General features: G+C 52.1%; 1 protein-coding gene and 1 long non-coding RNA gene across 4 annotated transcripts in view; one reads left to right on the top strand and one right to left on the bottom strand.

Moving 5' to 3' along the window:
• Window positions 1-21937, top strand: part of FLT4 (fms related tyrosine kinase 4) — a 58099-nt gene that overhangs the window by 31971 nt on the left and 4191 nt on the right. For 2 of the 3 annotated variants that reach the window (XM_027682868.1, XM_027682869.1), the window contains exons 5-29: window positions 747-909; window positions 1127-1266; window positions 1962-2130; window positions 2736-2853; window positions 3398-3549; window positions 4259-4421; window positions 6203-6347; window positions 8937-9045; window positions 10098-10457; window positions 10692-10838; window positions 11499-11630; window positions 11892-11998; window positions 12303-12438; window positions 13249-13353; window positions 14746-14859; window positions 15096-15184; window positions 15400-15547; window positions 16107-16201; window positions 16549-16671; window positions 16974-17085; window positions 17457-17556; window positions 18016-18121; window positions 19057-19196; window positions 19809-19929; window positions 20704-20789. In XM_027682868.1, the coding sequence (XP_027538669.1) occupies window positions 747-909; window positions 1127-1266; window positions 1962-2130; window positions 2736-2853; window positions 3398-3549; window positions 4259-4421; window positions 6203-6347; window positions 8937-9045; window positions 10098-10457; window positions 10692-10838; window positions 11499-11630; window positions 11892-11998; window positions 12303-12438; window positions 13249-13353; window positions 14746-14859; window positions 15096-15184; window positions 15400-15547; window positions 16107-16201; window positions 16549-16671; window positions 16974-17085; window positions 17457-17556; window positions 18016-18121; window positions 19057-19196; window positions 19809-19929; window positions 20704-20789 (3380 nt within the window). The remainder of the gene's footprint in view (window positions 1-746; window positions 910-1126; window positions 1267-1961; window positions 2131-2735; window positions 2854-3397; window positions 3550-4258; window positions 4422-6202; window positions 6348-8936; window positions 9046-10097; window positions 10458-10691; window positions 10839-11498; window positions 11631-11891; window positions 11999-12302; window positions 12439-13248; window positions 13354-14745; window positions 14860-15095; window positions 15185-15399; window positions 15548-16106; window positions 16202-16548; window positions 16672-16973; window positions 17086-17456; window positions 17557-18015; window positions 18122-19056; window positions 19197-19808; window positions 19930-20703; window positions 20790-21937) is intronic. The other variant, XM_027682870.1, reaches the window with a different exon arrangement.
• On the bottom strand, window positions 23-15686 carry LOC113967350. The gene is made up of 4 exons (XR_003534135.1): window positions 15580-15686; window positions 15063-15148; window positions 4597-4753; window positions 23-115 (listed from the first exon to the last, which is right to left on the bottom strand). It is a non-coding gene; the product is annotated as an uncharacterized LOC113967350 (long non-coding RNA).

Genomic DNA, 21937 nt, shown 5'->3' on the forward strand with positions numbered 1-21937 from the left:
GAAAGTACAAGCCACTGGCTTCCTTGTTTTATTTGCTGGTTGAAGCTGTGTTGTCCAGTTCCCTTGGGCAGACCCCACGGGTTTCCTGCCAACCTTGTTTCTCTTCCCTGGAGCTCTATGAAACAAAACAAGACTTTGTTTTAAACCCATTTCCCCACAGCATCCCCCGTTTGCCTGGTCTCTGTGATCTACAACCCCTTTAGGTGGTCGGCATCCCCACAGGGGAGGAGGCTGCAGCCCTGGGGCTCAAGACTAAAAACAGCTCTGTTATCAGTTTGCTTTTGCCTTTTTTTCCCTTTTTTTTTTCTTTTTTTTTACAATGCAAATACATCCTTCCAGGATGAGTGTTACTATTGTACAAAGGCCTCCAGGGACACTCTGGGGGCCAGGGGCCTTTCCCTTGCCCGGGAAGGACACTACCCAAGGTCAGCACTCATCCCGGTGGGGCTGATGTTTGGGACACCAGCATCAGTTTCCTTAGCTATCTCTAGAAGTTTCCATTCCTGGAAGTCTCTGGCCTGCTCTGCAGATGGAGAGGCTCGTGGTGCAGGATGCGGCTGCTCGGGGTAGAGGGGAGGCAATTCCTAGATGACAAACCCTCGGGAGGAGAGGGCAGGAGGCCAGCACAGATGCTGCATCATTTCTTCCCACAAAAGGGATGTGTTAGCCAGTGTAAAGGCTGGAAGGGGTGGGGTGGGAATGTTGTTACCCTCTTATTTCAGTTGGCAAAATGTTGATTTTTCCAGCAAAATTTCTATATCCACCCTGACGGGAAAAGCATTTTCTGGGACAACAAGAAGGGAGTGCAGGTACCGACACACATGATCAGGGACTTCTTGTTTGTCCAGTGTGAGACTGTCATCGACAAGAAGGTCTTCAAATCCAATTTCTTCATCATCCATATAGCAGGTGAATATTTGGGAAGGTGCAGGGGAGCAGTGTGGGTGACTCTGTTATGGTCCTCTCTAGCTACACAGACTCTGCATGGTGCTTATATCTCCTCTACTGTGTGCCAGAAACATACACCGAGCAGCAGGAGGTCATACCCAAACCTCCTGTAACTGCACAGTCTGAGTCAAGGAGTTAATAGATCAGAAATGGTTTTTTGTTGCCTATTCTGCCTTAGGGAGCGAGATGTATGACATCCAGCTGTATCCCAAGAAAGCCATGGAGCTGCTAGTGGGAGAGAAGCTGGTCTTGAACTGCACAGTGTGGGCTGAGTTCAACTCTGGCGTCCGCTTCCACTGGACTTACCCTGGAAAACAGGTACCAGCAAACAGAGCAGCTCCCTGTGTTCTGTACCATTTCTGTCTGAATCATCCCCTCCTGCCCATTCATTGTTCCCTCTTCACATCATTCACAGGGCTCTGCTTCATGGTCCTACCTATGCTGTGCCCTGGGCATCTTGGTCAGAGTGTTTTCCCATTTTTCTCTCTTGCAGCAGAAGGCAGACAGAGGGAAGACCCCTTTTCCTGACAGAAAGCTGCCTCCTTGCTGAGGTGTTATTGCTCTGGGGCTCTACTGGGAAAACACTGGATTCAATTCCACCAGTGCAAATCCAGAGCAAAAATAATTGGCTTAAAAAGAACTACTCTAGTAACACAACCCTCATTACCAAGAGCCCGCAAGGTGGTCCCTTCCCCGCCTCTGGCTCTTGGGAATGGTGAGACAGGGGAGTCCCCTGATGGCATCACTTAGTTCATGTAGCTATAGGGCTCCCAGCCTGGTTCCTGGGCTGCAGATAAGAGCAAAACATGTGCTAAGCTCTGACCTCAGCCTCAGGCAGTCAGTACACAGGACATGTTGCCTTTCCATCCCTGAGGCTGGCAGTCAGTTGTGGAGAAACCTGTCCAGGTAGAGGCAAGCACTGGGCAGCAAGAATCAGAGCTGTGAGGAGCCCATGCACACAGCCCCATCCCACCGATGCCTTTCATCCCCTTCCCCTCTGTCGTCTCCCGCAGACACAGCGAGCAGTGGTGGAGCCTGAGCGCCGGTCCCTGCAGACACACACGGAGCTCTCCAGCATCCTGACCCTCCACAATGTCAGCCAGCAGGACCTGGGCGAGTACAAATGCACTGCCACCAACGGTGCCCAGATGCTGGAGGAGAGCACCGCCGTCATCGTGCACGGTACGGCGCCTTCCTCTGCCTCACAGAGCCACGGCCAGAGCTGAGCTGCAGCAGAGCCCATCCCCAGGCTGCCTGGGCAGTGCTTGTCCCAAGGCTCAGCAGAGCAGCTCCTGCACCTCCATCCACTCTGCTGTAGTGAGACCCATCCTTCCTCCAGTCCCTCGGCCTTTCTGTGTCCCAGCACCACACTGGGAGCACGGTCACATTCAGCCAAGATGGTGCCAAGATGACAAGAGAGAGAGGTGCCAACACCAAATTGGCCCAAATGCAGTGGGATGGCAGGACACATGAGTCTCATGGCCCTGCAGCAGATGCAGTGCCCCTGTGGCATGGCTGGCCTGGGAGGCACCAGCTGCGGGAGCACAAGGCATCACTGGGACTGGGCGGCTGTGTCCCAGCAGCAGGAAGTCACCAGTCTCCCTGTGTCCCCAGTGGTTCCCAAGAGGGAGGCAGAGGCAGCTCTTCAGGTGCCAGGATCTCAGCTGCCCTGCCACGACAGCCTGTCTTGTCCTTGGTCATTGCTGCTGGGCCCTGTGGAGAGCAGCAGAGCTTGGTGACAGCCTGTCCCTTTGTGCTCTCCTCCATGCTCACTTTTTTTCTTGCAGAAAAGCCCTTCATCAACGTGGAGTGGAGGAAGGGCCCGGTGATAGAAGCCACTGCAGGAGACGAAGCCGTGAAGCTGCCCGTGAAAGTCGTGGCTTACCCCCCACCAGACTTCCAGTGGTAACTCACCTTTCTTAGCCTGAGCCGCTTTGTCCTCTCCTTCTTCCCTCTGCCAAATGGGAAAGCCTAGCCTGGCCCCCTTGCTGTGTCCCTCTGTGGTCACTTTTTTCCACCCATGGGGGTCATTTCTCCCAAATGCCCTGGCTCTCAACTGCACAGCCTTGGCTTGGCAGCTCTGCACTGTCTGGAGCAGCCAAGCAGAGCACCCACAGGAGCTGTCCCTCTTGACCCTCTGCTGCCCAGAGGTGCAAGGTAGTGGGATGGGCTGTGTACAACATCTGTGCTGCACTTCCACCAGAGCTGGCCAGAGCTGGGAGCTTTTCACTCACTCACTGCTCAGGGCAGAGCTACAGCATCCCCAGCCCCACACTCATCCATATGAATCGATGCACAGATCTGTAACTCAGGTCCAGGGAAGGCCCAGTGTCCTCCCCAGAGAGGTCCTCAGTGCTAGCAAGGGGCACCTCAACTGTGCAAACCCCTGCCCAGCTGCCAGTGGGACACTTCCTCCCCACGGCTGCATTTTCTCTCTGCCTCCCCGCAGGTACAAGGATGGAAAGCTAATTCCCAAGCAATCTCAATCTTCAATGCAGATCAAGGATGTGTCGGAGCAGCACGCCGGGACATACACGCTGGTTCTGCGGAACAGGCTGGCGGGGCTGGAGAAGCACATCAGCCTCCAGTTAATCGTCAATGGTAAGGGAGGGCCAGGGATGGGCCGGGGGGCAGAGCTGAGCCCACGGCCCCAGCCTTTGGGCTGCTCCAAGACCAAGTCCCCATTGCTGTCCTAAAGCAGTTGGTACATCATCTCTTCCTCTCCCATTGCTGAGGGACTCTCTGGTTAGAGTGAGGCTGGTTCCTTCTGGCTTGGGTGGCACGGCACAGTTTCGTTCCTGGCTCCATCACTTTGGGCAGGGTATGTCCTTGCTCAGGGGCCACTTCCCATCTGTTGCAGTTGGAGATGCTGCTGAGGGTGACCCTGACTGATGCGGACTTGGGGGCAGGGCAGCTGCCACACACGTGAAGTCTCGATCTGGAGTAGTTCCTCTGGGTGGGAAGCTCCTAGGGAATTTTCCCACAGCAGAAACTGGTCCCTGTCATACAGGATCCAGATGGAAGGGCACTGCTGCTTGGATATGTGCCTCCAGCAGGCTCTGTGACCCTGGACTGGGGGATGCCAGGCAGTGCTTTGAGCCCTGCAACACCCAGACAGAGGAAGGAGAAATGATGTCGCTTGAATCTGCCTAAGTATGACCTGCTGTGCCTTGCAGGCCTGAGCTGCCCTGAGAGCTGGAGAGCTGTAGTTCCCATGCTTTCCACAGACAGGTCTGGGAAGGGCTGTACCTGGCATGGGGAGGAGTGGCTGAGCCTGCAGCCGCTTACAATGTCACTCTGATCCTTGCAGTCCCTCCGCGCATCCATGAGAAGGAAGCCTCTTCCCCAAGCATCTACTCCAAGAAGAGCCCCCAGGCCCTCACCTGCACTGTCTATGGCATCCCAGCACCAGAGGTGATCCAGTGGCAGTGGAGGCCGTGGATGCCGTGTCGGATGTTCTCCCGACGCAGCCTGTAAGTGCCATTTCTTCCAACACCTGTGTCTTCCCAGGGCACCAGTTTGGCATTATGGGCTTTTTGTGACTGTGGTTGTGCCCCAGACCCCGTCTCACTTCTGCTGTCCCACCCACGACATGGCACGAGGAGGACAGCACTGACTGATAGCTCAGAGCACTGTACACCCACTCACCTCGTGGGGAGGCAGAGTGGAGACACCTGTTCTCAGTGTAGGAGTTTTGCCCAGACTGAGTAGTCCCAGACACCAACAACTTCCACAGTGTCCCCTGCATCCTCAGTCATCTACATCTGTCAGTGAATGTCCATGACACAGCCACACCTCACAGCATCTGCAATAAAACCACTGATCATTGTGCTAATGGGGAAACTGAGGCAGATTGTAGGAGAAACTGTCCCAGCCCCTCGGTGAGACCCCAAGACAGCAACTGGGGCTCATCCCATTCCTGCCCTGAGGTCCCCAGGGTTTTTCTGTCCTATGTCTTCTCCTGGGTAATGATGGAAGCAAAAGTGCTCATAGGCAGCTGCTGCTTGTGGGGAACAATTGCTGAATCCTGGGGAAGCAGCAGATCTCTGGATGGTTTTCCAGGAGGGTGTCTGTGCCAGCAGCACCAATAGGTAGGCATGAAGGATGCATGCTCACTGCCTGTGCCCTGTAAAGCTGGAACAGCACCAGGCAGAGCTGCAGTGGCATTTTTTAGTGACAGTCTCACAGGAAGAAGAAAAAGGGATGCTGGGGAGTTGTAGCCAGAGCAGTCAGGGTGGAGGACATCAGGGTGCCTGGAGGAAGCCAGGTCCTGCAACCCTGTGCAGGCTTTTGCCAAGCCAGGGATGCTGGAGAGCTTTCCATTGCATGCAAGTGCACTGTGGCCCTGTCAGGAAGCAGAGGGGCCTGTGAATTATGAGCACTGTCTCCCAAGGCCACCATATTTCTGCCTAGCATAGCTCCAGAGGATGCAGGAGGCTTCTTTCTCACTTCCTGTTGTTTACACAGCTCACCGGTGTGTTTGCCCCACCAAGCTCTGCCCTGCACACACCCTTACCACTGCTCCTGGGCACTCAGCTCCACTTGCTCCCCTGCTACACTAAGCCTCTCCCTCCACTCCTGCCACCCTGGATTTTGGGCAGACCTTCCCATCTTCCTCCTCGACCCACATTCCAGAAGCACCCTGCAGGCTGCAGCATCCCGGGTCCCCAACAAATTCGGGCACTTCTCCCCACTCGCCTGTCTCAGGCTGAAGAGGTACCACCATCCCCCAGCAGCACCTTTACTTGGGATGTGTCCCTCCTGCTTTTTGTTGAATCAGAAGCAGCAGGAGCACCCCTGGGTGCTGTGCCCTTAGATGTTGCACCATCTCTGCTCTCCAGGCCAGCACCAGCCAGTCGGTGACATCCCTGGCTCTCAGTCCCAGTAGGGCTTTAAGGCCTTGGTGCTGAGCAAAGTGACATCAAGAGCTGCCCTAGGCACACGTGAACTGATTTCACCTCTGCCTTTCTCCACTCAGGAAGGAAAGATGAAACCCCAGGGCTGAGGGTGAAGACACTGCCTGGGACACCTGTATCTGTTCTCTGCCTCAATTTTCACATGTACAGATTTTTGCCTCACTAGTGGTTGCAGAGCACCCTTATAAAGCACATCAGAACTGTGTAACCGAAAGACCTGGGAAATTTTGCAGAGTTGTAGGGCAGGGACCCAAAGCCACTTTTGCTGCCTTTTACCCAGCTGACCACCTCTCCATCTCTCTCCTCTTTCTCCTGCTCCTCCCTGGCTGCTGGATTAGCAACAGCAGGCACCGGGCAGCAAGACGCCATCAGCGGGACCGGATGCCCGAGTGCAAGGACTGGAAAGACGTGACACAGCAGGATGCAGTGAACCCCATCGAGAGCATTGACACCTGGGTGGAGTTCGTGGAGGGGCGTAACAAGGTGAGGCTGTATCCCAAACCCATCTGGGGGCAGGGAGCTGGAGACACAGGGGTCCTTTGCCATCAGCCAGCAAAAGCAGGCTAGAAAGGAGCCTGGCAGAGACAGATTTGGGGAGGGCTTCACACCTCTGCTTCTAAAATGAACCATCAGCAGCCATTCCCAGCCCTGGGGCTCTGCAGTACCAGGCAGCCCTAGGGCGAGGGAGAGCTGTCGTCTCTGACAAATTACCCTGTGACCAGAGAGGCTCCCACTGGGTCTGACTGCACAGGAGGGATTACATGGATTGCTGTTGAACACAGGGCATCCAGCTAAGGAGGGCATGAGGGACGTGTGCTATGAGGGCTCCCTTGGCCGTTTCTGAGCACAGGCTGATCTTGTAGAGCCAAACCCTGCAGAGCAGCCTGGGCAGGAAAGCAGGAGTCACAAACTGGCCAGGAAATCCCTGGCCCTGGGAATGTGCATGTGTCTGGTGGGGCATTTCATCCAGCTGTCCCCAACCCAGGGGGGTGAGGGTGGTATGGAGATGGTGGCATCCATCCACTGCAGGTTTGTGAGTGAGAGCACGTGTTCCCCACAGAGCCCACTTCTCCATCACAGCATTTCCTTTCTGGAAGGAGCCTCTCTCCCTCATTGCAGTGTGTAGTGTGTGACCTGCTTGCTGCCTGTTTCTTTCTGCCTCTCTGGTAGCTGCGAGTGTCAGGTCTGCGCCGTGACGGGGTTCCTGTTCCCGCTGGTGTCGGGCACCAGCCGCTCACAGAGGGATGCAGAACAAACAAATGGGCCCCTGTTTCCGAAAGTCACTTCCTGTTTTCCTACACACCTCTAAAGGCACTTCCCGTCCCCTGGCCTGGCTGGGAGTTCATCACTCTGCCAAAAGAGTGGCAAGAGCAGATGCTTCTCCTCCCAGGGCAACTGAAGGGAGAGGCAGCAGTTGGTGTCCCCCAGGGAGAAAAGCACGGGTGGTGGGAGCTCCTGAGTGAGAAGCCCTTGCGTCCATCTCCAGATGTGACACTCATCTTGGTCCTTTTTGATCTTTCCCTATTTTCCTCATTCTCTTCCTCCTGTTCCTCAGCCGTGTCCCTCTCATTCCGTCTGTTTGGTTGTAATTGTCCAGGAGCTTCAAATTAGGTTGTGCATTCCAGGGATGTGCAAGACCTTTAGGAGAAAAGAGTGGGATGCTATGCCCTCAAATCTGCTTTCACTCCCTCTGCTCCTTTCTGCATGTCTTCTTTTACCCATCCTCCTGGGTTTTATTCTGTCTGGTAAGGCCAGAACGAGCCACAGGGTGTGCAGGGCACAGCCATGCACTGCAGGCAGCAGGATGATGTCAGATCCAGAAACCCCAACTCAAACGTAACACTGCAGATTAGAAGGAAAATGCCCAAGAAACAGGAAAGGCAGCACACAAAAGTGCCAGCAATAGGGTCACTTCAGCTGTACTGAATAACCCCAAGAAACGGAAAAGGCAATGCACAAAAGTACTGGTAATAAGGTCACTTCAGCTGCATTGAGTAGGCACTGAATGAATGACTGTTCCTTCTGGTTAACCCAAGCTAATGCATTGCCACTTACAATGGAAATGCTTCCCCAAGTCTATGGGATGAATAATAAAGGCAAAGTAGTTTCCCTTTGTAAGGCAAAGTAGGAACACATTATTTTTGCATTTTAGACATTGTCTCATTAGAGGGATTTCTTCGTGTGATTAACTTATCATTCAAACTGGAGCTTCAAACTGCAGGTCTCCTCTAAGGGGAGTGCTTGTAACACATTCGGCAGCTCACACATGTGCAATGTGAGCCAGCAGGAGGAGGAGAGCAGCCTTATTCCCCAGCTGCTTTTCCTGGCTTATTTGGAAGCAGCATCTCCTGGGTCCATGCTCCCAGGATGGCAGCCTGGCTGTTTGCCCAGTCTCAGTCATGTCTTGCTAGAAAGATGGAAGAGGAAGCTTTTAGGACCGTGTCTGTGTACACTTGGAATTTAAAGCAAGAAGATGACTGTTCTTCCTGAATTGGTGAGAGCTGGGATGCTTTCATAGATTTGATTTCTCCTTATGGATAAAAGGAGTGATGGCAGGCCTGTAAGTACCTGTAAATTCTACTGAACCTATGGGACACTAAGTAGCCACTTAACTGCAGAGGACTCAGGGAATCAGAGGAATCCTTTCCCTTTCTCCTCACTGTTATAAATAAAGCTTGGCAGGAGCTTAGCCATCCCCTCAGACCTGCATCATGTTACTGTCCCCCTTGCTGAGCACAGCGAGGGGAGCAGTAACTGTCCCCATGGTGACCCGAGGGGCTCAGCAAGAACTTTGCTTCCATGGTGAGGCATCTATGCTGACTGGGCTCCATAAAAAGGAGAAGAGATTGGGAATAAAATCATGTTGTTGTTGCTAGAGCCAACTTTTAGGCTTGAAATGCACAAAGGGCTATTGAATAAGGGGCTATTTTTGCATAACCCTTTCCCAGGTATAGCTGCTGCCTGGAGCTGGGCTTGCTGTGGGCTTTGCTGCCTGCCAGAGAGCAGCAGTGAGCCTACTTCTCTTCTCTCTTGCTCTTCCTAACTCCTCCTTATGCTCTCTTCCCCCATCAGACAGTGAGCAAACTGGCCATCCAGGAGGCCAACAACTCAGCCATGTACAAGTGTATTGCCTCTAATAAAGTGGGTCGAGACGAGCGGCTGATCTACTTCTACGTGACCAGTGAGTACTTCAAACCTCCCCTCTCCCTGCACCAGCCGAGCTCTCTGCTGGAAAAAAGCAGGTCCCTAGAGCTGCTGGGTCCTGCCCTTCACAGTCAGGACCTTCAACAGTGACTGGGAAGCCAGAAGGAAAGCAGGGCTGGCAGCAGATAGCACAGGCAGAGTTTGGCAGGCAGACCTGGGGGTGAGCTGGGGCTGCTGTACCTAGGTCCTGGAGCAGCCCTGGCAGGTCCTGGGCAGGTTCTGGACAGGTCCTGGGCTGGGGATAGACTGCTGGCTCAGGCCCAGGCAGCTCCCTGGTCTGGGGATGTGCCTGGTCCAAGAGCATCCTCTAGTGGCACCATCCGACCCACTCCCAGGCCAGGTCCCGCTGGCCTGAAGCCCTGGCAGAGTCCCCATGGGATTTTGGTGGTGGGAGGGAGATGAGTTCGGAGAAGCCAGAGCCCTGCAGTGTGGGCTGGAGTCGTGGCCCATATGGGGCTGCATAAGCCTCCTGTCAGCAGTGCCCCGTGCTGGCAGGAGTCTGTCCCTGTCCATTGGGACAGGGAGTCCAGCAAGGGCACAGCAGAGGCTTATCTTATGGACAGACCCCAGAAGGCTGGGCTCATGGCCCTCATGGTAGTGCCTGTGCTGTCAGATCCACCAGCTGTTGTGGAGGCAGGTGCACATCTCCAGTGGCTGCTCCAGGAATCTCCGCACGTGCAGTTGTCCAGGCTGCTGTGTCACTGCTTGCACATGTAAAAGCAGGCATGTGTGCAAACCAGAAGGGTGCAGCTGAGCTGAGAGCAGTAACGGCCCAACTGAGATCTCTCCAGCTTGCTTCATTTGTGACCCCATCTTAATCTGACCCGGGGACTTCAGAATATCCCATAACACTCGCTGGGCTTAAGCTGTGCTTGCCAGCAGTTTACATGTCGCAGTTCTACTCTGCAGTGGTTTTGTTTACCCTGAGGACAGGCGGATCTCAGAGAGCTGAGCCCAAGGAGCCAGTTTCATTGTGTCTGGCAGCTCAGCCATGAAAACTCATTCACATGTTCATTTCCTTCCTGAAAGCCATTCCAGACGGGTTCGAGATTGAGTCCCAGCCCTCGGAAGAGCCCATAGAGGGGCAGGACCTACAGCTGAGCTGCAATGCAGACAACTACACCTATGAGAACCTGCAGTGGTATCGGCTGAACCTCTCCAAGCTCCACGATGAAGAGGGCAATCCCCTTGTGCTGGACTGTAAGAATGTCCACCACTATGCCACCAAGATGCAGGGGGAACTGCGCTTTCAGCCCCACTCCAACGATGCGACTTTGCTGCTCACCATCCCCAGCATCTCCCTGAACGAGGAGGGAGACTACGTGTGTGAGGTGCAGAACAGGAAGACCCGGGAGAAGCACTGCCACAAGAAATACATCTCTGTGCAGGGTGAGGGTCCACAGGGCTGGCGGGAGTGACAGAGGAGAGCTGGTGCTCTTGCTGCCATGAGCTTCCCAGTCCGTCCCCAGGGGAAGCCACGCAAGCAAGCTAAATTCAAGGTGGCAAAGGCAGGGCACCTGGGTTCTCAAGACACCCTTCAGCAGGGGTCCGAGACCCAAAGCCCCCCAGGAACACAGATATTCTTTTGATCAATCAGTTTCCCATTTTCCCCTGCTCCTCCAGCCCTGGAGATCCCCCGCCTCAAGCAGAACCTGACAGACATTTGGGTGAACGTCAGCGACTCCATAGAGATGCGCTGTAAGGTGGACGGCAACCACATTCCTGAAATCAGCTGGTACAAAGATGAGAAACTGGTGGAAGAAGTGTCAGGTACAGTGGGCTGGGGGTGAATCAAAGGCAGGGCATAGTGTTCAGCTGTTGGAGATCTGAATGCTGCTGAGTTCTGGGAGTTGCTGTGCCCAGGCAAAGGCACTCGTTCTCTGAATTGGCCAGACTCTTGTTTTAATCAAATTCTGTCCCAGTTTGATGCAGTCTCACTGTCCAAGTCTATGCCCGAGGGCCTGGCTCAGTACTGTCTGTGCATGTGCACGTGCAGCTGGAGAGCAGAGAGAGATAAATCATTCATGTTCTTACTCTCAGCCCAGTGCCTGGCATCTCTGCTTAAGCAGAGAGCAACCTAGATCTCATGGAAGGAACGTGGGAAGGATCCAGGCACGTTGCATAGGGAAAAGGACAGATCCTGAAGCTGAAGCAGAACTTGACACACCAGCTGAACTGCCTGGGCACTGTCCCTATCCAGCATGCTTGGTGGGGGATTTGTTCCCTGCATACATTGCCTGGCGAAGGCCCCTATAGGGTATTTCTGAGGCCATCAGGCCATAGAAGATCCTCTACCAGCTGGTGTGATTTCATTCTGACATCTAAAATGAATCAGGCAAAAAACAGGAGCCTGATTTTGAGCCTGAGTGAGTCCAGTATACTAATCTTCCCTCCCTGTGAGTGACCACCACGACCCTCTGTGCCTTACAGGGATTGACCTGGCGGACTTCAACCAGAGGCTGAGCATTCAGAGGGTGAGGGAGGAGGATGCTGGGCTCTACCTGTGCAGTGTCTGCAATGCCAAGGGCTGTGTGAACTCCTCGGCCAGCGTCTCCGTGGAAGGTACCAGCAGCCACAACTCCCCTGGGGATGAAGGGATGGTGTAAGAGTTGTGGGCAAGGTCCCACACCTCTTCCCTGTGACAGTGGGAGGCAGTGAAAGCCCCTTGGCCTTGCTGGTGGCATGGTGCTCTAATCTGTAGTCCAGAGCATGTTTAGCTCAGGCAAACACATCCCCAGTCATCTGATGCAGGCCACAAGGGATGGCTGAGCTGGGGCACAGACTGGGAATCTCTGAAGCTGCAGTTTCCCTCCCACCCCACAGGCTCTGATGACAGGACCAATGTGGAGATTGTCATCCTGATTGGGACTGGGGTTATTGCTGTTTTCTTCTGGATCCTCCTTATTCTCATCTTCTGCAACATCAAAAGGGTACGTGACTGTCTCTGTGCCAGGCAGGGGAGGTGACATAGCAGGGCTTGGGGCAACACCACTGCGGTGATGTGGAGCTGCATGACATCACCCACTAAGAAAAGGAGTTCACTGAGTGAAGCTTCAAGTGCTCTCACTGCCAAGGACAGGGTGCATAAGGGCAGTGGTAAAGGAGGTGACAAGGAATGGCCTTTGATAGGGGGTAGCAAGTTAAGGCAGGCAGAGAATACAAATCCCCTCTGGGATTCAGCACCCAGGGCAGGGAGGGCACCTCCTCACCCTTTGTGTTGGCTAATTCCTGCAGCCTGCCCATGCAGACATCAAGACAGGTTACCTCTCCATCATCATGGACCCCGGCGAGGTGCCCTTGGAGGAGCAGTGCGAGTACCTGCCCTATGATTCCAGCAAGTGGGAGTTCCCACGAGACCGCCTGCGCCTCGGTGAGCCAGACCCCTCCCTGCCACTGCATGCTGTGGTCAGGACTGCCCACCAGCCCTTCAAACTCACCCTCCAGATTTCTTACACACTTCTGTCCATTTAATGCTTTCTCTCTGCCTCAGGCTTCCCATCTTCTTCCCCAGACTGTCCTTAAAGCCCAGCTGTGCCTGGGAAATCTCTTTGGCTCTGACTATGGACAGGTCTGAGCCAGCTGTAAGCCCAGACTCTTTCAAAGTACCCACACAGGAGTCTCTGAGACCAGAAGACCCCTGGGCATGCTTTAAAACGCATCCCCATATTCTCCAAGTGGCAGTCTGGACAGAGCAGTCCAGTTCACAGCAGGTACCCGAGTCCAGCACTGCATCCTTTATTGTCCTTGTGCTGAGACACCCACCTGCAGTCCCTGTTCTCTGTCTGGCAGGGTTTAAAGAGCAGCAGACTACCTTTGAGGCACAGAGCAGTGACATTAGCCATGGCTGCTCTGCTGCAAGGGGTCATGTTTACCTTTCCCACACACAACAACTTGTTGCTTGAGGGCAACAAACAGCCCCTCACTTCTGCAGGGCCATTTCCTTCCTCTGCTTTGTCCATGCCAGCTCTGTCTCAGTTCCTCCCATCATCCCTTCTCTTATTCTCACCAACACAGCAAGCAGCCACCTGAAAGGGCACATGTTCCACTCCTTCCTTTTCCTTTATGGTATTTTTTTCTTTCTTCTTCCCATGGTTTCCTGTTGGGATTTTTGTTTTCTTTCATTCTATTCTGCCTGTTCTGCACCTGCCTTTCTTCACACTGCCTCTTTCCTTGTCCGTAGGTAAAGTCCTGGGTCACGGTGCCTTTGGGAAGGTGGTGGAAGCATCAGCATTTGGGATCAATAAAAGTAACAGCTGTGAGACTGTAGCAGTCAAAATGCTGAAAGGTATGTGGACAGTGAAGCAAAACATGCAGTGTGTGTAGACAGCAATGAATGAAGCACCTGCCAGGAAATGTCCACCCTGCAAATGCCTGTCTTAATTAACAGCTTCTTGGCCTCAACATAGTTGATGTTCTTGTCTTCCCCTCATGGATGCTTTGTCCCCATTCAGCTGCACTGGGAGGCAAGTGGCTAAACAGACAGTAGAGACTTTGGGAACTCAGCTTTCAAGGAAATTTAGCTGTCTTTAAAGGCAAAGAATAAAATCTGTCTCAAAAGACAAACAGAAATCTGGAGCCCCTCTTTGGCAGGTCACTAAAGGAAGTGTTGCTCCCAATTGCCTTCTTCCAAATGTGCCTGTATTTTGTGTTTATGGGACAGATTCAGAGCTGGGTAAGGAAGGAGGTTGCAGCTCTTACCCAGCTCTGAGGGCTAAATTGGCTTTGCACCCAAAGCCTGGTCAATCCAGAGTGAGATTTTAAACTTTTATAGCTATTCTCTCAATCAGGCATCCAAAACATTATTCTGTAATTTGGCACCAAACAAAACACTCTGGCCAGAAGTGGCCTGTGTGTGGAAACCAAGTCATGGCTCATCTGAGCACTACTTACCACTGCAAGTGTACAGATGCTCTGCACAGCAATGCAGGGGGAAGCCTGTCATGCAAGATTGCTTTACAGTCCTTTGAGGCATGGCTCTCACCTGGCCCATCAGCTGCAGCTCAAGAGGATGCTTCTGTCTCTCAGGCTAAATTTACAAACTCTCAACTAAGACAAAATGCATATGGGGAAACTGAGAAGTATGAAAAAGGCACACAAAAGCAGAGAACACACCCTGAGGGTAAAACAGAGGGTCAAGAACTGATGCGAATTTGGCGCTTGAGAGAAGATGAAGTACAGAGAGATGGCAGGGGTATGACACTGTGCTTGCTATTGGAATCATAAAAAGATATCTGGGCTTGAGTTGAGACAGCTCCTATCTTCAATTGTGATAAAAAGAATCAGATGTCTTTTGTTCCTAATTGTTTTATGGCTCGTTATTTCTGTTTGGAGGCCGAAAGGGCAGAGATTCAAACGGGTGCATCTGTATGTAAGCCTCAAGTGATCTTTTTCACTGCACAACTATCACAAGGAAAAATCTGTTGGGCACAGATTGTGTTGTCCTTTGCCCTGGGTCCCTGCACCTGCAGGGAGCATCGCACGTGTTACAGCAGGGATCCTGGGATCTCCAGACAAGGCTTGACATTTCATATGGGAACACACAATAACAAAATGTACCGAGGCTTTGAGGGCACAGCCTCCTCAGCAAGACTCATATTAACATGCTGCTAAGAGGAGGGTGGTGAGGGGGAGTGAAAAGCTGTGAGGAGGCATCATGACATGGTCTGTGTGTTTCCAGAGGGAGCTACCGCGAGCGAGCACAAGGCACTGATGTCAGAGCTGAAGATCCTCATTCACATCGGGAATCACCTCAACGTGGTGAATTTGCTGGGTGCCTGTACCAAACCCAATGGTAAATATCCCAGGGCAACAGGCTGTGCCTGCTCCCAGAGATAAGTGCTTGTCCCGTGTCCTTTTTGCTGGCCACATGTGTGATCACAGGGATGTGTGAGGAGGTCATCAGTGTGTTTGTGTGCACTTAGGGCAGATGTCACAGCTCAGTGGGACTGCACATAACATGAGTTGGGGTAAATTCTGACCAGCTCAAGCTCTTACCTCTTGCCCTGACCCTTGGTGTCTTCTCACCAGGTCCACTCATGGTTATTGTTGAGTTCTGCAAATATGGCAACCTCTCCAACTACCTGCGGACCAAACGGGAAGGATTCAGTCCTTACAGGGTAAGTAGCTTCCTTTGCCCCTAGGGACCTGTCCCATGTCTAGGGAAGGAAGATGTGCAGCCTGATGCATGATCTGACAGTGTGACAAAGACACCCTGTGTCCTTCTTTCTGCAATGGAAGATCAGTTTAAGAACAGGAAAAGACTGCAGAGCGTGGGTGCAGGGGTTACAATGTGTGTTGCCTGCTGAGGGTTTTCATGTGGTCCCCTTGCCAGGAGAAGTCTCCCAGGCTGCGTATCCAGGTGCAGTCCATCGTGGAGGCCGTGAGAGCAGACAGGAGGAGCCGCTCCGGGACCAGCGACAGCGCCATCTTCCACCGCTTCCTCATGCACAAGAGCCAGGCAGCACACCCCATCCAGGAAGGTAATGCTCCAGCCTTGGCAGCAGCTCCTCACCTGGGCCACCAAAAAAATGCCAGACTTGGCTAGTTTGGGAAATGGGTAGGGAATATCAGTGGGGAGCTGGGACCCAGCCTTGGAGCTGATCACTGTTGCACGGCAATTCCCTGAACAGGGCTGTTACATCATCTCTTGTAATAGGCTCTATAAACCCAGAAGAGAGGATTAAATTCCTTTGGGGTTTTTTAGCCTGAAGAAAGGATAATTGAGGGGGATCTCGGTGGGTCCTCCCTAGGACAGGAATGATGAGCTGACCTTCAAAGTCTGTTCCAGTCCCATTCCCCACAACTCTGACTGACGTGTGCTGGAGGCTGGACTCATTCTCCTCACACTTGAGCAGGTTCCTGCTGTGTGTCTCCTGCCACCTAAGCAGAAAATATTAGAGGGGAGCTGATTACTCCGGTTACCACTGAGAACTAACTGTATCTCACTGAGAGACTGGCTGTACCCCACAAGTCCTGGAGAGAGGCAAACAGGACAGCAGATTGCTCACTGTCTAATCATTTTCTTGTACTCCTGGATAGTGGATGACTTGTGGCAAAGTCCCTTGACAATGGAAGACCTGATTTGCTACAGCTTCCAGGTAGCACGTGGCATGGAGTTCCTGGCATCTCGAAAGGTGAGTTCAGCCTTTCCTTTGCTCACCTGATCTTTTGTGCATGCCTGATGAGAGAAAACCTGCTTACAGCTGCTTTATAGGTGACACACAGAGAGATTCCGTGATCTACCTCACACTTCTCAGGAAATCTGAGGTAGTCATGTGTACACAAAGACAGGAAATTAGTCCTCCTGTATTTCAACCTCTCCTTAACCATCCCCTTCTGAAATTTTTATCTTTAGCTCCTTCCCACTTCCACCATTTCCCCATTACAGCTCAGGCTCGCAGGGGGGGTGGAGGTGCTCTGCACTTTCTGATTGTTGTTCCTGTCCCTCTGATTTTGCCCCATCCTCTTTGTGTGCCCTCAGTGCATCCACAGAGACCTGGCAGCTCGCAATATCCTGCTGTCAGAGAACAACGTGGTAAAGATCTGTGACTTCGGCCTGGCCCGGGACATCTACAAGGACCCTGACTATGTCAGGAAAGGCAGTGTGAGTGCCATCTTCTCAAACCCTCAACAGATTAGGCCCCCTTGACAAAAAGATGAGAAAGGAGGAGTAGAACTTGCATGGCTGGGACCAGAAGCCAATGGCCTAATGACAAATGTCCTGTCCTCCTCCACCAGTGTCTCCATCCCTCTCTGACCTATCCAAACCTCCATTCCTCCACGGAAAGAGGAGCAGAGCTGTCAGCTCTGATTTCCTTTCATCCCTTTCATCCCGTTGCAACAAGAAGGGCTGTCCTACTTCATGTGCCTGACTAAATGCTTGTGCCTTGCTTCTTCCTCCTGCAGGCCCGTCTCCCACTGAAGTGGATGGCTCCAGAAAGCATCTTTGACAAGGTTTACACTACACAGAGCGATGTCTGGTCCTTTGGGGTTCTCCTCTGGGAAATCTTCTCACTAGGTGAGTGCTAATGAGGATATCATGCTGCTGAAGGAAACATCTCTACCCACATAGCAGTTTGGTGGGTGAGTCTGTGCAGGGGGCCCTGACATTCTGAAGCACATCTAAGGACTTATGGGAAGTGACACCAATGTAGGCAAAAAAAATATGGAGGCCATATCCACCCATGAACAGAGTGATGGGGATGCAAACGTTCAGAGGTGGCCCCTGCATGCCAAAACTGAGAAGCCTGATTTGGGCAGCACCAAGGACTTGGGCTGTGTATGAGAAATGACCACATCTCCTGGTATTTTGGCAGGAAGGGCAGTCTCAGAAGGACTGGTTTTTGAGGGCACATTTCATGTTCCCGCCCTTCTCTGAACTTTCTTTAGGAGCATCTCCATATCCTGGAGTCCAGATCAACGAGGAGTTCTGCCAGAGGCTCAAAGACGGTACCAGGATGAGAGCCCCAGAGTACGCCACGGCAGAAATGTGAGTCACAAACCTCATGGATCCCGCACTGGTCAGAGCAGAGACCTCTGTGGGAGGGCAGAAACCTTCCAGTTCCCAGCCCCTCTGTGGGATGCAGACCTTTCAGACAGAGTGGGGAATGGGCCAACACATCCTTCAGTCTAGGCAGCTGCCTGGAGAGCAAGCCAGATAGGTTTGGATTGGAGCTCTCTAGGTACCTTTGTGTGCCCATGCTGGGATGGGTCTGTAAGTGGGCAATGTGCTTTCCTGCTCCAAAGGTGCCTGAATCAGCTCCTTGTGCCCTCTTATATTCAGTGCATAACAAACCAACACCCTTCCAGCAAGTCCACCTGGCCAGTGTGCTGGAGGTGCCAAGCTTTCCTTCACAGTGAAGCTACTGTGGGAACCCTGTGGGTAGGACCTGTGGAGAGGGGTAGGAGGGGGTTTCTGTGGCATAAAACCAGCATCTCTTCTTGGCAGCTACCGTATAATGCTGAGCTGCTGGCACGGTGATCCCAAGGAGAGACCGACTTTCTCCGACCTTGTGGAGATACTGGGGAACCTTCTTCAGGAAAACGTCCAGCAGGTGAAAACCTCTCTGTGTCCCTGCTCAGCTCCAGGCAGTTCTTTCTTCTCCCATTTCTCTCTCTCTTGCTGTGCCCTCTGCTGATTCTGTGGTCAATGCAATATCTTTGCATAAGCCAACCAATAACACAGGGATACCTGGATCAGAGATCTGTTTCCCAGAGCTGTTGGAGAACTCATTTCTGTGACAGCCCCCTAGCTGCATCCTCATATAACTCCACTCCTTGCAGGGCGAATGCCCTTTCAGTCATCATTCCAGTATTTCCATCCTAATCCCCAGATGATTATTTGAAATTCTTCAGCTGAGTCAAGGCCCTGGTACTTCTGCTTCCCACACGCCTGCATAATGAAAACCAGGACTTGACCAGGGTTTCTGAAACTCTGCCCTCAGATTGAAATGTCACGGCCATGTGAACAAAACAACTGCTACGTTACAGCAGCCAGCTATACAGTTTTCTTTGAAACTATTACTAATCACTTCCATGCAGTAGCTCAGCAGGACATCTAACTACAATGAGCTTGCAGCTCTTATAACTTTTTCCTGACGTTCCCTTTCAGAAGCTGATAGCTAAATGCTTGAGTACTGCCTCATCCTGACGTCCCTGGCTTTAACCTTTCAGCACTGGTTCCCCTCACATGCATGACTAAGCCACAGTGACTAAGCCGCAGCTGCCCTGGAGCACAGTGCTCTGTCCATGTAAGGCGGAGAACTGTGGGACTGCGTTGTTTTCCTGCTCACACACATCTCCATGCATCATTCACAGCTACTTATGCAAAGGGCACAGACCTCTCCAGCCAGATATTTTGTCCCAGAGAAAGAAAATACACAAACCAGAAATTTTCCTTCCCAGCTCTGACAGTTTCTGCTTGTGAAACTCTTTTTTTGTGGAAAAGCCTTCCCCTTCTTGCAAGGCCACTCACTATTCTTCCTACCAGGAAGGGAAGGATTACATCCCGCTGAATGACTCTCACAGCTCAGAAGATGATGGGTTCTCCCAGGTGCCTTCCTCTGCCCAGCAAAACTCAGATGAAGAGGACTTCGACATGAGGATACGCTGCCACAGCCTAGCAGCAAGGTGAATTCCCTCTGAAAAGGGTAGAGAGAGCCCAGCAGGCAGCCAGCAGCCTGAGCGTAAGGAACCCTTGAAGGATAGAGGGAGAACCCAGATGCTGGAAAAATCCCAAGTGATAAGATGTGATCCAAGCATTTAGGCTGTAGCATCTTGCTTATAAAAGCAAAATGACTTGATTTTGATAATGAGAAAGAGCCCTTAATGTGTAAGCCTATGACATTCCTTCTTCTGACTCCAGCTATGCTGCCAAAGGACCATGTAAGGAATTTCATCCTATCTGTTGCTAACAAACCCAAACAACAAGGCCTAAGCCTCTTCTCTCTGGAGAGCTGTGATAATGTGATGCCTGGGATCTATACAATGATTTTCTGCTTACCCCAAGTGGAGAGGTCACTAGGGCCTGATTCAATTGGGAAGTCTGGGTGTTCTGCCAGAGCAGAAGTAATACGGGATGAAGGGGCCTAAGGTGACCCCATTACCTTCCCAAAATCCACCATTTGGGTCATCTACCTCCCTGCATGCTTTGATTGCACAGTGAGGATGTTGGGTTCAGGTCTTGCTCATTTAGGACGTTGAATGCTGGCTTTACTGAACACACTGTGCTTCTGTCTGCAGATACTACAACTGTGTCTCGTTCCCTGGTTGTTTGACGGGAGGAAATCAGATCAGGTGCCCATCCAGGATAAAGACATTTGAAGAGTTTCCCATGACACACACAATGTACAAGGCACACCCGGTGAGTAGCATCTGGGTGGAGTTGAGAGGGGGGCAAAGAAAGGTTCAGCTGTTTTCTGACAACTTTACTGTTAAGACTGTGGAAGGAAGATCAGTCCTATCTCATGTTAGTCTGTCTGTGTCATTCCTGTTAAGTCCATCAAGTCCTGTGCACATTCCTTTCTCCACCTGGCACACAGGGGTTTCTCTGCAGCACAGCTCACACTGCCTGAGTGGGAAATGGGGAGGATAGATCTGTGAACAAGGGGACTATAAAGGACCTCAGAGAAGAGCCTGCTCTTCCCCCTTCTCAAATCTGTGAACATAGCCTGGTTAAGCACACTGAAATCCAGCCAGGACTAGGTAAACCCAGAGTGCTTGCCTGCACCCCCTGCATCTTGACCCACATGGCTCTGTGCAGTAGGGATGCCTCTGGTCTCTCTGAACTGGACTGGTACTTACATCTCCTGTAGTGGAAAAACTTCGGTCATACCTTTAGTCTCAGAGGAAAACCTCACCTCTCATACATTGGATGGTAATACATCTTCCAGACAGGGAGCACTCTTTTTTTTCCCCAAAAGTGACACTGAATTGCACACAGAAATCCTACCCTTTTATGTGCTGCTTTTCAGGAAGGTACCTAAGAAAATCAGATGCAGCATGCTGGTAAAGTGTCCCTACCTCTTTTTCCCCATCACACATACACACAATCTCATTTTCTGAATTATTTCTCCTCCCTTCCCACTCTGATCAGTCGACAGGGATGTTACTGATAACTCCTGTTGCTTCCTTCCAGGACAATCAGACAGACAGTGGGATGGTTCTGGCATCTGAGGAATTTGAGAGGATAGAAAACCGACACAGAAAAGAAGGTGGATTCAGGTACTCCTTAAGTCTAGCCACTCAGACCTCCCTGCTGCCAAATGCAGTGAGACCAGGAGGCAGCTTTGGTGTCTCCCCATAGGCTGTACTGCTTGGAGCCCTCAGCTGTGGGCCCCGAGCCAGATAAGTCCATGCACTCATTAATGAGAGGCAAAACACACAAAGAACAGACATGCCTGCTGCTTCCTAGGGTTTAAAAATTTAAGCTGTGCCCATCAATGAGAATACATCTGTTAAAATAATGAGGCACAGTAGAGTGATGGTGTTAATGAAACTGTTAATGTTTATTGGCATTTTCTGGTGAAATGTGTCAGGGCTTGTACAAGCAGTGGCAGGTGGGATGGATGGAAACTATGTGGCTGCCACCTCCCTCCCTCCCTGAGCCCTGACCCACGGGGTACAGGGCCCTGATGTGGTGGTGAAGGGATGGTACAGGCCTTAGGACTTCCCACATGCCGATACAGAACCCGGCAGGTTGAGCTGGCACTCCCAGGGCTGAGGATGTTATGAATGGCTATGTCCTTGTCCCAGGCTTGGAAAGTGGGTGAGAACCTGTCTAGCTTATCTCTGCCTGGTGCCAGAGCAGGCTGGGACCTTGTCTTGGTGACAGTGTGTTGAGCAAGCCATGTCAGCTCATGTGTAGACAAGGCCAGTCCCAAGCCTCTTCCTCACCTCCTCTGCCTCCCAACATCAGATCAGACTGGTCATTATCTTTTCTATTAGCCACAAACCTGTGGCCTCTCTGCTGTTGTATCAAGCTGTCTCCTACTTCTTGTCCTTGTCCTCTTTTCCCTAAGGCATGTTCCTGTTGTCTCCTACACCTGGTGTCCTGTCTCCTGGAAAACTCTGCCCTTAAACCTTTCCTTGAATGTGTCCCTGCCCTTGCTCTTGTGGCTTCCTGCCAGTCACTTGGTATTGGTAGGTGCTGAGATGGGGCTGCTGATTTCCTCCCACGTCATCTTCATCATCTTCCTTCATTTCCTTTCCCCCATCCTGGCTGTTGGTTTGTACCAGTTTTTGTTATTCCTGCCAGGTCTAGAAGCAATTGAGGCAATGTCTCTTGTCTCTCCCTGCTCATTGGGGGCCCAGCCCTTCCCTGTGTCTGGCAGGTATCCCAAAGGTAACTAGAAGAGCTGAAGTAACTCTGT

The sequence above is a fragment of the Neopelma chrysocephalum genome, unplaced genomic scaffold (assembly GCF_003984885.1).
Source record: "Neopelma chrysocephalum unplaced genomic scaffold, ASM398488v2 Primary Assembly neopelma1_63, whole genome shotgun sequence".
Lineage (NCBI taxonomy): Eukaryota > Metazoa > Chordata > Aves > Passeriformes > Pipridae > Neopelma > Neopelma chrysocephalum.